Raw genomic sequence first — 14222 nt, forward strand, 5'->3', positions numbered from 1 at the left:
TTGGTCAATGTTAACAATGATTCATGGCCCTCACCTTATCTCATCATTCCAATGGAACCTCTTCTGTGGTGATGTCACTGCCTTCCCAGTACGCATCTCTTCTTCAGGTCCTACTTTCACTATTGGACTGAAATGGTAAAAAAAATAAATAAAAAAAAAAAAAAAAAAGACTAAAATGTTCTGACTAAAACTCAACTACGATACCTTGAGTTCTCTTTTGACTAAAACTAGACTAACAAAAATGATATTTGAATGACTAAATGACAAATGAATAAATGACAAAGACTAAAAAGGACATTTTGTCACAAGACTAAGACACTAAATTAACACCAATATCCAAAATGTCACATGTCAAAAGTGTTTATAATGTGAGGCGAATGCTTGCACTAGGGTGTGTGCTTGTGTGAGAAATACACGGTTCATACTTGGTGCTTTGGGTGAAAACAAAAGCGTGACGGTCTTCCTGGAAACGGGCAATTTGCTCAGGCATCGTCATGGCAATGGCCTCCTTGAGTTTCTGGAGGGCTTCCGGGAGACTGTCAATCTGATGATACAATCACACAACAGAGGAGAGTGTGTGTGTGTGTGTGTGTGTGTGTGTGTGTGTGTGTGTGTGTGTGTGTGCAGTTGGTTTGTGAATTATGCTCTCTTTAGGGATGTGTACTGTATGTGTGTGTGTGTCTGTACCTGTGGTTTCAGTACAAGCTTGCGGGCCCTCTTCAGGAGTGTGTCTTTGCTGAAAGGCAGGTGAGTGGACAGGTGTGTGAAGACACGTGAACGTACTGCAGGACCCAACTCTCTGCTCCGCACTTCAACACTATGGCACACAGACACACACAGAATTAAACCATGTTCAGGAGAAACACAGGGGGAGGAATAAAAAGAGAAAAAAAAGGATAAAGATAAAGGGCAAGAAAAAGTCCAAAGGTTAGAGACGGAGGAGTTGAAAATGGTGGTAACACCACAAAAGAGGTTCAGAGAGAAAGGTCTGTATGACTCAAAGACGAGAAGTGTGAGTGTGAGTGTGTGTGTGTGTGTGTGTGTGTGAAGAGAAAAAAAAAAAAACAATAAAAGTGCACGTGTGTGTGTTCCACTCACTCCAGCAGTATGGTGTTGACTTTCTGAGTGAAGAACTTGAGTTTGCTCTCCCCCTCAGACACCTTGGCAGCCTGTCAACAGCAAGAAATCACCTCAGACAACTCATGCCCGAATCTGGAGTTAACTACACAAGGAAGTACAGTATTTACATTCATTCAACAAAATCAGCATGATTTGAGCTCACAAACTTCAGTAGCTGAACCTTAGAGCTGACCTACTCATGACCAGTAAAAGGTGTGATTTAGACTGCCATGTACCGGCCATGATCTGTGCCAAAGTCTCAAAGTCATGCTCGTGCCAAAACCAAAAAATTACACAAAATTATTTCTTCATTCAATCATTTGACTAAAGCGGTGGAGTGAGTTCACATTTGAAGAAAACTCAGCATCTGACCCCAATATGACCAAACAGTAGCAATCATCCTTTGCAGAACTAATTCATACCTGCCTTTGAGGGTTCATTCATTCATTCATCAAGAACAGCCTGGTGAGCTCTCAGTATCTAAGAAAAGTGGTCCAAAAGTGACCAATATCATTAGTCTAAGCAGAGTGGCCCTCCAGAGTGGCTGGGTCCTGTCAGTGCTGTTGTGGACGAGTGCGGCGGTTGTGTGCTCACCAGCGTGAGGTCCCTAATGCTCGCCCTGAGAGGTGAGGGAAGACCATGAGGGGGTGTGGACAGAAGCTTCTGGGTGCAGTCAGACAGAGGCGGGTCAACGCTGGCCCCTGAAGGAGGAGTCCTCTGATTGGCCAGATCTGTTGGTGATGCGTTCTGACCGGTTACCCCAGTAGATGAAGTAATCTGATTGGTCAATGTGGGCGGTGGAGTGCTCTTATTGGCCCCACTAGTTGGGGATGGGGAGCCCTCCAGTGGAGTGGGGGGCGGGGCAATGAGAGGTCTGTCAGGCTGGAACTCCTGAAGCTTCTCCTGCTGAAGCTTGCGGAGGACGCTGTCCAGACTCAATAGCCCTGTCCGAGGGCGCCTTGGCTTTTTCTGAGGGGGAGGATGCCGCTCCAAGAGCATCGGCTCAGAGGAGGGGAGAGCCTCAGGAGGGACAGACTCCTGCATGAGGGGGGTACTGAGGAGGAGGAGGAGGAGGAGGAGGAGGAAGATGCTCTTTAATTTAGAGATTACATTTTGGACGCATGACCAAACAAAACTTGACAATGGTTCAACAAAAAACGTATGGATGAATGTAAACTGAACTGTGGGCTTATATTTGCAGTGATGTGAACAAAAGAGTTGGCCTAATTTGGTAGTTTGCAGTGAGTGATAAAAGACAAAGACTACAATTAGCAACAAAGCTAACAAAATAAAGTTGCCTGCTCAACCGTTTAATGCATTCCGTAGGGAGGTGTGGGAGTTTCGCTTCAGTGGCCGCTTCCTCCAGTCTCTTCTTTTTCTTCTTCAACTTCTCACCTCCATCTTTCAGCTTTCGCTTCTGATAAGGAAAGATCAACACAGCCTGACTATACCATGTGCATACAAGTGAAGTAAATAGACTGAAAATAATCTTATTTGGAAAATGACAAGAGATTTAGGATTGGTCCTCATGTTGACATAAAAGGACTTAATGTGTAGAATTCTGAGGATTTGAATTGTCTTGGAAACACCAACGGCACTCTTCCATTGCCTCGCATTGTGTTTGATTCAGCTCCACTATGGTACAAAGTGCTGTTACAAGAGAGACGGTCTGTCTCTGGCTGGTCATCATGCCAATGTTTGTGGATAATTGGGGAAAACAGATGCTACTTTTTGTGTGCTCTATTGTGAAGCACTTTGAATTACCACTCTGTATTTTGTACTATTAGAATAAACTTGATATGCCTGTGAGTGCAGTGCACATTCGTACCTTTGCCATCTTGGGTTCCTCTGGGTCTCCATCAGAGCCAGACGTTCTGCGGAACTGGAGTGTGCCACAGTTGATGTAGAAGCCACCATGTTCCGTGGCGAGAGACGATGGCACAAACTCATCATACTGCAGTAAAACACATGCAAACACAAGCACCACCTTTAAGCAGACACACATGTCCAGGCCTTACCCAGAATATGGAGGTGTGATAAGATGTATGGCATCAACAGCAGTTAAAACAAAATGAGTAAAATTTTATTGTGCGCATTTCATCACCACAATTAACCACGGCACCATCAACTGACAAATTCCATGGCAATACGCCTAGGCTACTAACGAACAAAGCAAAGAGCAATAATTCATTTAAATTTAATAATCTCAAAAAGTTTTTGCAGTGGCAAGGTACGCAAGGTAGACAAGGCTTAGTAGTAGGGACTCACCGCCTCAGAGTTATCAATAAAAGAGTCTTCATCATCATAGCCGTCACCAATGTCCACCAAGTCAGACATGCGGTCTCTTCTCGGTTTGTCAGGCCCTGCCTGAAAGATGGAAAGGTGGATAACAACTGAGGGAATACTGGAGAGCGAGCAACAACATAGCATACAAACGTCTGTTATTTTTGTGTCCATATGATGAAGCCCGTGTAAACAGCGGACATGCTCACATATTTGGCTTCAAACTTTTTTGCCAGAGCCTCAAGCTCATTTCTCTCGTTTTCTGCGTCCACCTCTTCCAAAGTTTTAGGTCGTTTCTGCGTTTCATGGTTCTGAGGTCAAGGAAACAAACGCCAATATAGCAATAGCCATGTTACCATAAACGAGAAACACCTAATAATAAATTGACAACAACAGGTGTTTTAGCTCTAAGCTAATGTGTGGCCAACTATGGTAGACTGCACCTTGACCAACTCCGGATAGTAGAACTCTGGGCAGCGATGTTCGTCGGATGGAAATAGCTGCAGCTGGAAACGGACAGCTGCCACTGTCTCAACAACGGTCGTCTCGGGTTTGGACTCCTTATCGGGCCGCTTTGGTGCGGGAGCCGCAGGTAGAGGGACGTTATCGGAGAGGGTGGTAAACTGGATTCGACGCTGCTGTGCCATGATCCACGATAGACGAGGTGGAGGACACTACAAATTGCAGGGGAGTAGAGTCAGTCTACACTAATTGGACGCAGGTTTGCAGACCTACAAGCCAAGCTACCGAATACCTTCAGCCCCCTGAAATCAGGTGAGATAAAAGAGGCATGTCCCAACGAGCACATTGATTTTCGCGCGCGCTGTATTGCGCGCTGAGTTTTACGCACGCACGTTTGTAATCCGTACCCACTTAACCTGTGCTAAAGGTGTGCACGCCGATGTTACACATTTGTGCACGTAGTTTACATAACAGGCCTACTCTTTGTTTTTCCCCTCACTTGATATTAGGGGCGCTCGATTAGCCTACCCATTTGGTAATTAATTAGCCTAACTTGAAGACCCTTTGTAAACCAATCGGATATTTGTTCGTTAAACTATTCCTGAAAAAGAAAAGTGGAAAGACTTTGAACTGTGTGGGTACCCTACCCTACATAACTGGGACCTGGGAATAATGGGACTAATTATTGCATCCATTTGAAGAGTTGCAAAGTTATACAAATAAATAGGTAGAAATATTTTTGTTGGATGTAAGGAACTAAAGGTCTGTTCAAGTCCTACTGTATGGCCGACCAAAGGATGTATACCAGGGGTTGGCAAACCTTTGAAAATTGTCCAGTGGGAAACCTCTAAATTCCTCAGCTCTCACTTGAGGACAAGGACTTTTCCGCTGTTTTTTTTCTTCTTCTTCCATTAGGCTATTCCCAGACTCCATGAACGCACAAAGACAGAGGCGGAATAGGCCTATTGAAATATGCAAATTTCGATGGTTAACAGCGCATTATTCGCAAAAGCTGCTAATTTCAGTAGGCCTCGGCTATAACTTAATTTGTTTTTACTTGACTTTTTTTGGGGCTCCATACATTTTAATAGCCAATAATAAACACAGTTCAGCTTAGCTTCCTACTGTCATGGAACAACATGATTTCTCATCCAGAAACTTCTTCTGCATATGCCTGGCTCTCGGCGCCATGCAATCTTCGCACACCGAGTTTTGCATATTTCAGTCGGCCTATTCCGAATCTCTGTATTTGTAGCAATTGCGCGCGTGTAGGCTATTGTTTGGACAGTCAGAAGCCTAATTCTGAACTAAAGTAGGCACTGTCACACACATTATATATATATATATATATATATATATATATATATATATATATATATATGTATATATGGCCTAGCCCTAGCCTATAGAAGAGTCAGAAGTCAGAAGAGTCATTGGGTAGCCTAATCTAGTGCAACACACCTACCTACAGTCATACCCAATTCACACTGACAGATCAATTATCGTAGGGTTACTGTTATTATTATAGGCTTACGCTTTCAATAATACTCACAGTCAACAAAGGTCTAAAAATCAAAACTTGCTAAGTGCAACCTCATGATGGAGAGACAAACACAACATTTCCCACAATCCTTTAGAGATGACGTAATCTCCTAAACATTCTAAGCTTCCTGTTGGAGTGTAAATGGGGACATGACATAGACGTGTGTGGGATAAAATTTCAAGTATTTCTCTGGGGTGTGTTTGATTTCCACTGGGACTGAAAGAACATTGGATTTTAAATATTGACGCCTTGACCCGGCGGGGTGGCTGACTGCTATGGAAGCGGTACCTCGAATGCCGATGATATGGCTAGATTTGAAAGAAGCAGGGGAGTTCCAGTTTAGCACGTCTGTGAAGCAGGTAAGAGGATGAGTTAAACATCACGATGAAGCATATTATGCATCTTACTTTGTAAGGAAAAGTACTGCCAGACAAAAATGACAGTAAAACAATGCCACTAGGTCTGTTATTTGCCTCGGCTAACGTTAGACTCGCCGGCCGAGTTCTTAGTTCGCAGTCAAGGATTGCTAACTTGCCCTGTCAACTGCTAACTGCTAACGTAACTAACGTTTGCGCTGTCACAGTTTTAGGAAATCTTGTAAGTATGTAGCTAGCTCAAACTTCCAAGACGGTATTATTGGATAAGCAGGCTAGCTAGCAATGACACAATCACCCCACCAGGTTACCCTAAGTCAGGGGATGATATCATGTCAAACATGTTAAGTCCCACTAACGTTAGCTTGATAAGTCACAAACGTTGTTTGGCTGAATTGGCTGGGATCGATTAATACACAATAACTGGTCGTATTCGTAGTCGTTGTTAGTTACACAGAGGAAATGTGTGTGTGTGTGTGTGTGTGTGGATCTTGGCTTAGGACGTAGTGATTTTCGAATTATTTTTAACTTACACTCATTGGTCTTGATTTTTAGACTCGTTCTAGGATTTGTCTAGGATAAAGGAAATCAGGCAAAAGGAGAGTGTTTTGGTCGGGAATGGTTGTCAGACCGGAAAGCCTTACTCACCGTCAAATGACCTATTTGTCTCCCTCGGTTCTTCCTCCTGTACAGATAAGAAAGGGCCTTTGACCGTCTTGGCTTAGTGCTCTCGAATTTTCTACTGTACATTAAATTCATAACTTTTCCAGACCTCGCCTATGCAACATAATGCAAAAAAAATGTATATATGATCTGAATCAGGAGCATAACAATTGTGGTTTTGATCTGTAACTGGCCCCTGACCCATCGTCTTAAATGATTCAGTTGTGCCTGGAAATCCCAAGTAGCTTAATCTTGTGCTAGTGGTTGGATAGTCTAGCCGTAGTCAGGATCAGTATAACTTGAGTGGTTTGTTTACATCATTATTGAGAAGCTACAGCAAGGTAGGAGGAGATAACCTAGCTCTTTGATAATGAGATAGGATGGCTGGGTCAAGATGGGCAGAGCAGAGGCATTATGGCCTTGGGATTCACAGAGGGTTGTAATATGCTTTTATAATAGCAAAGTATTACAAATGATTAACATATGATGCTAATAGATTAAAAAAATGACTAAATATTTATTAGGCTACTACTGCATTACAGCTTACATGTAGGTGCTACAAAGAGAGCCCCAGCACTGTGAAGCACTTTGAGTACCCAGAAGAGCTCCATGTAAATGTAATGTGCTACATTAAAGTAAAGTAACCCCGTATGACCAATCTGAAAGGAAAAGCAGCAGCTCTGTTTGTGTGGTAAATAATACCTTCCTCTTCCATAGTTCATTTTGAAGAACTATGGAGAAGATCCGGATAGTTATAATGAGCAGCTGAAGAAACTGGAGCAACTTCGGCAGGTATGACCTTTGACAGAGAAAACTACAGCAAAAGAAGGACATTTTCATTTTCCTCATTAGAATGCTATGGAGTCAGCAAATATGGGCTACCTACAAGTCTAATACTATTTGAAACTGGGCAGTGTTTATGGTACTTTGAGTTTTGTACAAGGTGGATGTGCAGTATATCATTGAGTAAAGGGGGCCATTTTGGGCAACACTTTATTTTGATAGTTTGCCTACAAAGACTGTATAGATCATCTGTTGAAATTCAAGTTCAGTATGTAACATTGTTATTGAACAATTACTGAACATCACTGTAACCAAACCCAACCCCTCACCTTAACCAGACATTTTAGTTAACGGAGTGTCAGCAGATAGTTTGTTGTATAATCTGTTGATAGTCTAAACAGGACTATCCAAGTGAAGTGTGACCCAATTTTGTAAGTGATCCTTAAACACAAATCTATTAGCTTGAGCACAAGCTAATTAATTAGCCCATAGACTGTATATACATTGTATATGCTGAATTAGCCTAATTAGCCTAAGGTAGCATTTAATCTGTTGTGAATGTATGTGTGGTTGGCAGAGTGCTGTAAACGTGACCCGAGACTTTGAGGGATGCAGCACACTGCGGAAGTACTTTGGGCAGCTTCACTACTTGCAAAGTCGTGTGCCCATGGGGCCAGGGCAGGAGGCCGCTGTGCCCATCTCCTGGTGAGTGACCACATTGTGTCCCAAAACTTTGACACAAAGTGATTTAATGTCACCTGTGTTTTTGCACACAACCTCTGACTAAGTGAGTCGTAACAGGAATACAAGGTAAATGTGTGCTGACCGAAGAAAAGTGTGAATTTATTTGGCTATTTTGCAGCTTGAAAAATATGATGCCCTGCCTTGGACATTAGTATTAGAATATCTGAATTTAATAACAGCACTGCTTTTAAAAGCAGAGTTTCACCCTCTTGTATATAGGATGGGTAAAGCTACATTGTTTCTCAATAGTTTGTTCCTGAACAAGTAACCTCTATGTGACCTCCATTTTAACTCCCTGCAAGTCCCATTCTAACTCCCTGCTTTTTCTCCTTTCCAACAGGACTGAGATTTTCTCTGGGAAGACGGTCAGCCATGATGACATTAGCTATGAGCAAGCCTGCATCCTCTATAACTTGGGTGAGTACCATTGTGTCTCTCAGACCCATTCCCCTAGACAGGGTGCCTTATGAGAGCACACAATAGCCTCAGTGTGGAGTGTGCTTTTGTCATCATATGGCTTTGCTGCGTGACCGCTGCGGCAGTGTTCAAGCAGACCAGTCACAGATGGGCCATTTCCTGATGCTAACGCTGTTTGTGTCTGTTTAGGAGCGCTGCACTCCATGTTGGGAGCCATGGACAACAGGGTGTCTGAGGAGGTGTGTGGGCGCCTGAGGCTAAGCACAGGCAATACTGAGCTGATTTGAAGTGAACTGTCTGTCTGCATTGTTATCTGGGCAAATAGCTCCATAGTGGTAAACATGGTCGTCTCCTGTCTGCCTTGGCGGTGCTTTGTCCTGCCATTGCCTTTGTTTATTCTTCTCACTTTCTTTCTTTCTCGCTCTATCGTCACTCATATTATCTTGTCTCACTGTCATATCCATTTTATTCATTTTCATGATACCCCCACCCCCCTCTCCCATCCAGGGAATGAAGGTGTCTTGCACGCACTTCCAGTGTTCTGCTGGGGCCTTCTCCTACCTCAGGGATCACTTCAGCCACAACTTCAGTGTGGATATGAGCCACCAGATCCTCAATCTCAACATCAATCTCATGCTGGTAATCACTACTACCCCACACACTTGAAAACACGTGCATTCCACTTGTACAGGTATTAAAGGCCACATTTATACTTAAGTAAACCTTGTGTGATGTAGTCTTAACTGTACATACATACATTACACAAGCAAGCATACCCTGCTCTAATGCAACACACCTACTTACACTGGTCTACTCAGTTGATCTGTTTAATGTGTAACATGCTGCAGTATCACTCTTGCCTCTGTCTTTGTTTCAGGGTCAGGCCCAGGAATGCCTTCTAGAGAAATCAATGCTGGATAATAGGAAAAGTTTCCTTGTGGCTCGAATCAGTGCCCAGGTACCTGATTACTTCAATCTACTGTAACACTTGAATGACCTTATACTAAATCAACCATTTGCCTTTACCATATACTTCATACATGTTTTGTCTTTGGTAATGGCGGTGTGTTTAGGTAGTGGACTATTACAAGGAGGCATGCCGGGCATTGGAGAACTCTGAAACAGCGTCCATGTTGGGAAAGATCCAGAAAGACTGGAAGAAGTTGGTGCAGATGAAGATCTACTACTTTGCTGCTATCGCTCATGTGAGTTCCTTCAGAGACGCAGAGGGGGACGCTCTATATCAGAGACACAGATGGGGGATGCTCTATATCAGATGGGGGATGCTCTATATCAGAGGGGGGATGCTCCATATCAGAGACACAGAGGGGGATGCTCTATATCAGAGACACAGAGGGGGATGCTCTATATCAGAGACACAGAGGGGGGATGCTCTATATCAGAGACAGGGGGGGATGCTCGATATCAGAGACACAGAGGGGGATGCTCTATATCAGAGGTTCTCAACCTTTTGGGGGCTGAGGCACACCAAAGGCCTAAGCAAAACGTCAAGGCACACCGACTTGTGGTTACTGATTATAGAGTAGCATTATGTCACACACATTACTATAGGCTATAACGGGTGTTCATTCCTTTGCCCTTATTTTTTGTATACAGAGTGTTGATGAGTTGAGACCACAGTGATGGGCATATTATGCTCACATGTGCTGACTGAGCTTTTTAATTAAGAAGCTGTGTCATTTATGTATTAAAGAAACAGCCCTATAGCCTGTTTCATGAGCTTGTAAGAAAGGCTTTGGGTTCTTCAAAATGTCATGGCACACCTCACTCACTCTGCCTCATGGCACAGCAGTGTGCCTCTAGAACCACTGTTCTATACAGCTGGCCTGTTGTTTTAGAACCACTGTTCTATACAGCTGGCCTGTTGTTCTGTTGTCCTCGCTGGCTCTTGAGTGCTTTGTGTGCCATTCCTCTTCTGTCCACAGCTGCATATGGGAAAGCAGGCTGAGGAGCAGCAGAAGTTTGGAGAACGGGTATGTATGCACCAGCCAAACATGGCATACTTGCATCACCCTTTATGTCAACTTTCATTCTTTTAACTTGTATTTCATTTTTCCTGTCCAACAGTTGGCTTATTTGCAGAGCTCTATAGATAAGCTCAGTGAAGCTTTGAAGTTGGCTAAGGTATCTTTTCTTAAACCATTAATAATAGTCAGTAACATTTATCGTGTATAAAATTAGAAATTGTCAATGTAATGTTGTTGTAAATTCTTGCTTCCTTGAATGGTCCAGGGTCAGCCAGACAGTGTACAGGAAGCTCTGAAGTTCACTATGGATGTAATTGGCGGAAAGTAAGTGTCTTTTATATGACTGGTAACACACACACACACACACACACACACACACACACACACACACACACACACACCAATTTATAATATTTTCTTTTTTACCTGTGTAGGTTTAATTCTGCAAAGAAGGACAATGATTTTGTTTACCATGAGACTGTCCCATCTTTGGAAACACTACCATCAGTAAAGGGTAATGCAGTGAAAATTAATTAACACCTATCAAAGTGCTTGTTTGACAGTGTTATATTAAGATAGGGTGTTGGTCTGTAGATTCAGATTGATTCTGTTCAGCTGAAAAAGGCTGTCTACTCAAAATGGACACCCTATTACTATAAAAATGGCATTTTAGCAATGCCATTTAAACGTAGTGAGGACAAACCTATTAAAGCCATCTGTATGAAAGACGGGGAAAATCAGATCTACTCTTGAGTATTTTTTTTATCGGCCATTCTTGGTCTTTTGTAACCACATTGCCTCTCCCCTCCCCTGATCCCACACAGGTGCCCCACTGGTCAAAGCCCTGCCTGTGAATCCAACCGACCCCACGGTCACTGGTCCCGACATCTTCTCTAAACTGGTGCCAATGGCTGCCCACGAGGCCTCCTCTCTCTACAGGTGAACAGTGCAGCCATCTGTGAGCTCATGTCAGGCAGAGCTCGCTCCTCTACACACAGACTAACCCACTTAAAGCCACTCACCCCGCTGTGCTCTCAGTAAACATAAACAACAGCCAAGAGTGATCATTTGCACTGAAACACTGGCAGTACACATTGGTTATACAGTAATCATACTTGTTGTTGAGAACACATTTTACTTATCAAATACTCTCACTATCAAAAATCAAATGAAGTAAATATTCAATATCAGGCGGTGGTAGCTCAGTGGCTAAAGAGCTGCAGTAGCCTGAAAAGTTGTGGGTTCAATTCCCGGCTTCCACCGTTGTGCCCTCGAGCAAGGCACTTAACCATGAGTTGCTCTGGGGACAGTGGCCCTTGTAATGGGGGCAGCCGTGGCCTACTGGTTAGAGATTCGGGCGTGTAACCGAAGGGTTGCCGTTTCGATCTCCGAACAGTAGGAAAATGCGGGCGGGGAAAGTGGTTGACCACTGCTCTCCTATATGCCCACATCCACGGCTGAAGTGCCCTTGAGCAAGGCACCTAACCCCTCACTGCGCCCCGAGCACCGCTGTTGTTGCAGGCAGCTCACTGCGTCGGGATTAGTGTGTGCTTCACCTCACTGGGTTCACTGTGTGCTGTGTGTGTTTCACTAATTCACGGATTGGGATAAATGCAGAAATTTCCCTCACGGGATCAAAAGAGTATTTTTACTTAATGTAATTGACATATGTAAGTCACTTTGGATACAAGTGTCTGCTAAATGAATACATGTAAATGTTTATATAAGGTTACGATAATGAAGTACATAGGCTGTCAGTGCTAATGAGATTTTCTCTCTCGTTTCCCCTGGTGAAGTGAGGAGAAGGCCAAGCTGCTGCGGGAGCTCGTGGCCAAGATTGACGGCAAGAATGAGACACTAGAGTGAGTAGTTGAGCCAGAACTGCCTCACCGTGTCCTGTCCATTGCTGTGTTTGCCCAGGCAAATGTGTCTAACTGAACTGTGCCTGCGTGTCCCTCCAGGCAGTTTATGGACTCTGTGAGCCTGGACCCAGACTCCGTAGATAACATGGACATGTACAACACCATCCCTCCTGTGCTCATGGAGAAATGTGCTGCTCTCAGTGTCAGACCAGACACGGTGAAGAGCCTCATTCAGTCCATGCAGGGTAAGACCTTTTCCTTTTCTCTTTGGCTTTTGTTTTATGTTTTTCTTTTTTTTCCTTTCTTCTCATTCTTTTTCTTAATTCATTCTTAGTGATGCCTTGCTGACTAGTCATTAATCATGCATGATGTAGAAATTTAATCCCCCTTCACTTTGTCAGTAATGCTGTCGTTGCCTCAAAAATGTAAACTCCTGTTTCACGTCACCAGTGGTTATTTCACCTGTAATAGCTGAATTACATTCATATTCCATGGTGTCTTGCTGATAGTCGCTTGCAGTCTGAATGGGGCTTAAAGTCCCTGTAAACCAAAATCGGAGGTTTGTTTAGAAACACCATTTATAGGTTAGCTACAAGCATTGTGAACATTGTTTCTGCAGTGGATTATCACAAGATGCATATTTTGTGCACTTAACACAGGTGTGTTCACTAGAGTTGTACGGATTAGAATCATCTGGTTTAGAGAATAGTTGGAACAGTATGCAGGATGGTTAGGAGGAGCAGCATCACCCGATTGGATGGCTCCATGATTTTGAAACCTAATTCAGTGTACTTGGTAATGTTTTCGTTCATTCAGATTTGTCTGGGTGGTGGACACCTTTTTTTCTGTGGTGTGACGAGCTCAGAACACATATTTATTTTTGGTTTGCATGGACTTCAACAAAGGCAGTTATTTACTCTGCCAGGACCCCACTCCGCATCTAGTTTTATGGGGGAGAGCTCTGTACTGACCACCTGCATCTCTCCTCTCTCCCCAGCCCTGTCGGGCGTGTTCACAGACGTGGAGGCGTCGCTGCGGGAGATCCGGGACGTGCTGGAGAAGGACGAGGCCGAGGAGCGGAGCCTGCAGGAGGTGGCGGGGAAGCAGGCGGTGCCCCCTCAGCCCGCCGGCCTGGCCGAGCTGCGGCGCGACCTGGAGAAGTACCTGGAGTACCACGAGAAGGCCAGCTTCACCAACACCGAGCTGCACCGCGCCATGAACCTGCACATCAGCCACCTCAGGCTGCTGGGGGGACCACTGGACAGCCTGAGAGAGGCGCTGCCCCGGCCAGAGCTCAGCGAAGGTGAGTGTGTGAGAGTTAGAGAGAGTGAGAGCATGAGAGACAGAATGAGAGCCTGTTTGTATTTATGGGTATGTGTATTTGAATGATAGTGTATGTGTAAACGTGAACATGAATTATGCACAAGTTAGTGTTTGGGGCAAATCTGCATAAATGAATATTAATGGTCTTAAAATAAATGAACAGCGCTGTAAATCTCTGCTCTGTATATATGCATGAGTGTAGTCCCTGACTCCAGCAGCACAGATAATACTGTAATACTATAAGCTCATCATCTGCCAAGTGCATGACATAGGTGTATACACCTGCTCTCACCACAGAGGATGCAGCGGGTCTCCAGTGCATCAAGAGGATTCTGGGTAAAGTGCAGGAGATGCGAGACCAGCGCGTTTCCCTGGAGAAACAACTGCGAGACCTTATCCAGCAGGACGACATCACCACTGCGCTGGTCACCACAGAGCGTGCGGAGATGAAGGTGGTGTTTCTGTTCTGCCCCCTCATCTCTTCTTCTCATTTCATTAGATTAGATGAGACAGGGTTCATTATATGTCATATTAGAACATGCAAGCAGATCACAGATCACAACAAAGTTGAAGTGAGTTGTTATGTTGTTGCTAGGTAGCACAGTCACATACTGGTAGTCTTGGATTCCTCTTTTGAATCTTTTTTAATTAATGCAAATAT

General features: G+C 44.0%; 2 protein-coding genes across 2 annotated transcripts in view; one reads left to right on the forward strand and one right to left on the reverse strand.

Annotated features, from left to right (window-relative positions):
- Window positions 1–4395, reverse strand: part of LOC125306083 (ubinuclein-1-like) — a 9273-nt gene extending 4878 nt beyond the window's left edge. The window contains exons 1-10 of the mRNA XM_048261236.1: window positions 3846–4395; window positions 3612–3713; window positions 3388–3486; window positions 2948–3073; window positions 2427–2536; window positions 1714–2173; window positions 1099–1169; window positions 688–817; window positions 426–544; window positions 35–127 (exon numbers count right to left, since the gene is read on the reverse strand). Coding sequence (XP_048117193.1) covers window positions 35–127; window positions 426–544; window positions 688–817; window positions 1099–1169; window positions 1714–2173; window positions 2427–2536; window positions 2948–3073; window positions 3388–3486; window positions 3612–3713; window positions 3846–4049 — 1514 coding nt within the window. The 5' untranslated portion in view covers window positions 4050–4395. The remainder of the gene's footprint in view (window positions 1–34; window positions 128–425; window positions 545–687; window positions 818–1098; window positions 1170–1713; window positions 2174–2426; window positions 2537–2947; window positions 3074–3387; window positions 3487–3611; window positions 3714–3845) is intronic.
- Window positions 4396–5531: 1136 nt separating this feature from the next.
- The window catches only part of ptpn23a (protein tyrosine phosphatase, non-receptor type 23, a), a 14625-nt gene continuing 5934 nt past the window's right edge, over window positions 5532–14222 (forward strand). The window contains 17 exon segments of the mRNA XM_048261944.1: window positions 5532–5766; window positions 7162–7236; window positions 7805–7932; window positions 8312–8388; window positions 8578–8627; window positions 8896–9027; window positions 9266–9346; window positions 9462–9593; window positions 10335–10382; window positions 10477–10533; window positions 10642–10700; window positions 10811–10890; window positions 11201–11315; window positions 12173–12238; window positions 12338–12483; window positions 13236–13541; window positions 13859–14145. Coding sequence (XP_048117901.1) covers window positions 5683–5766; window positions 7162–7236; window positions 7805–7932; window positions 8312–8388; window positions 8578–8627; window positions 8896–9027; window positions 9266–9346; window positions 9462–9593; window positions 10335–10382; window positions 10477–10533; window positions 10642–10700; window positions 10811–10890; window positions 11201–11315; window positions 12173–12238; window positions 12338–12483; window positions 13236–13541; window positions 13859–14145 — 1923 coding nt within the window. The 5' untranslated portion in view covers window positions 5532–5682.

The sequence above is a fragment of the Alosa alosa genome, chromosome 13, assembly GCF_017589495.1.
Source record: "Alosa alosa isolate M-15738 ecotype Scorff River chromosome 13, AALO_Geno_1.1, whole genome shotgun sequence".
NCBI lineage: Eukaryota > Metazoa > Chordata > Actinopteri > Clupeiformes > Clupeidae > Alosa > Alosa alosa.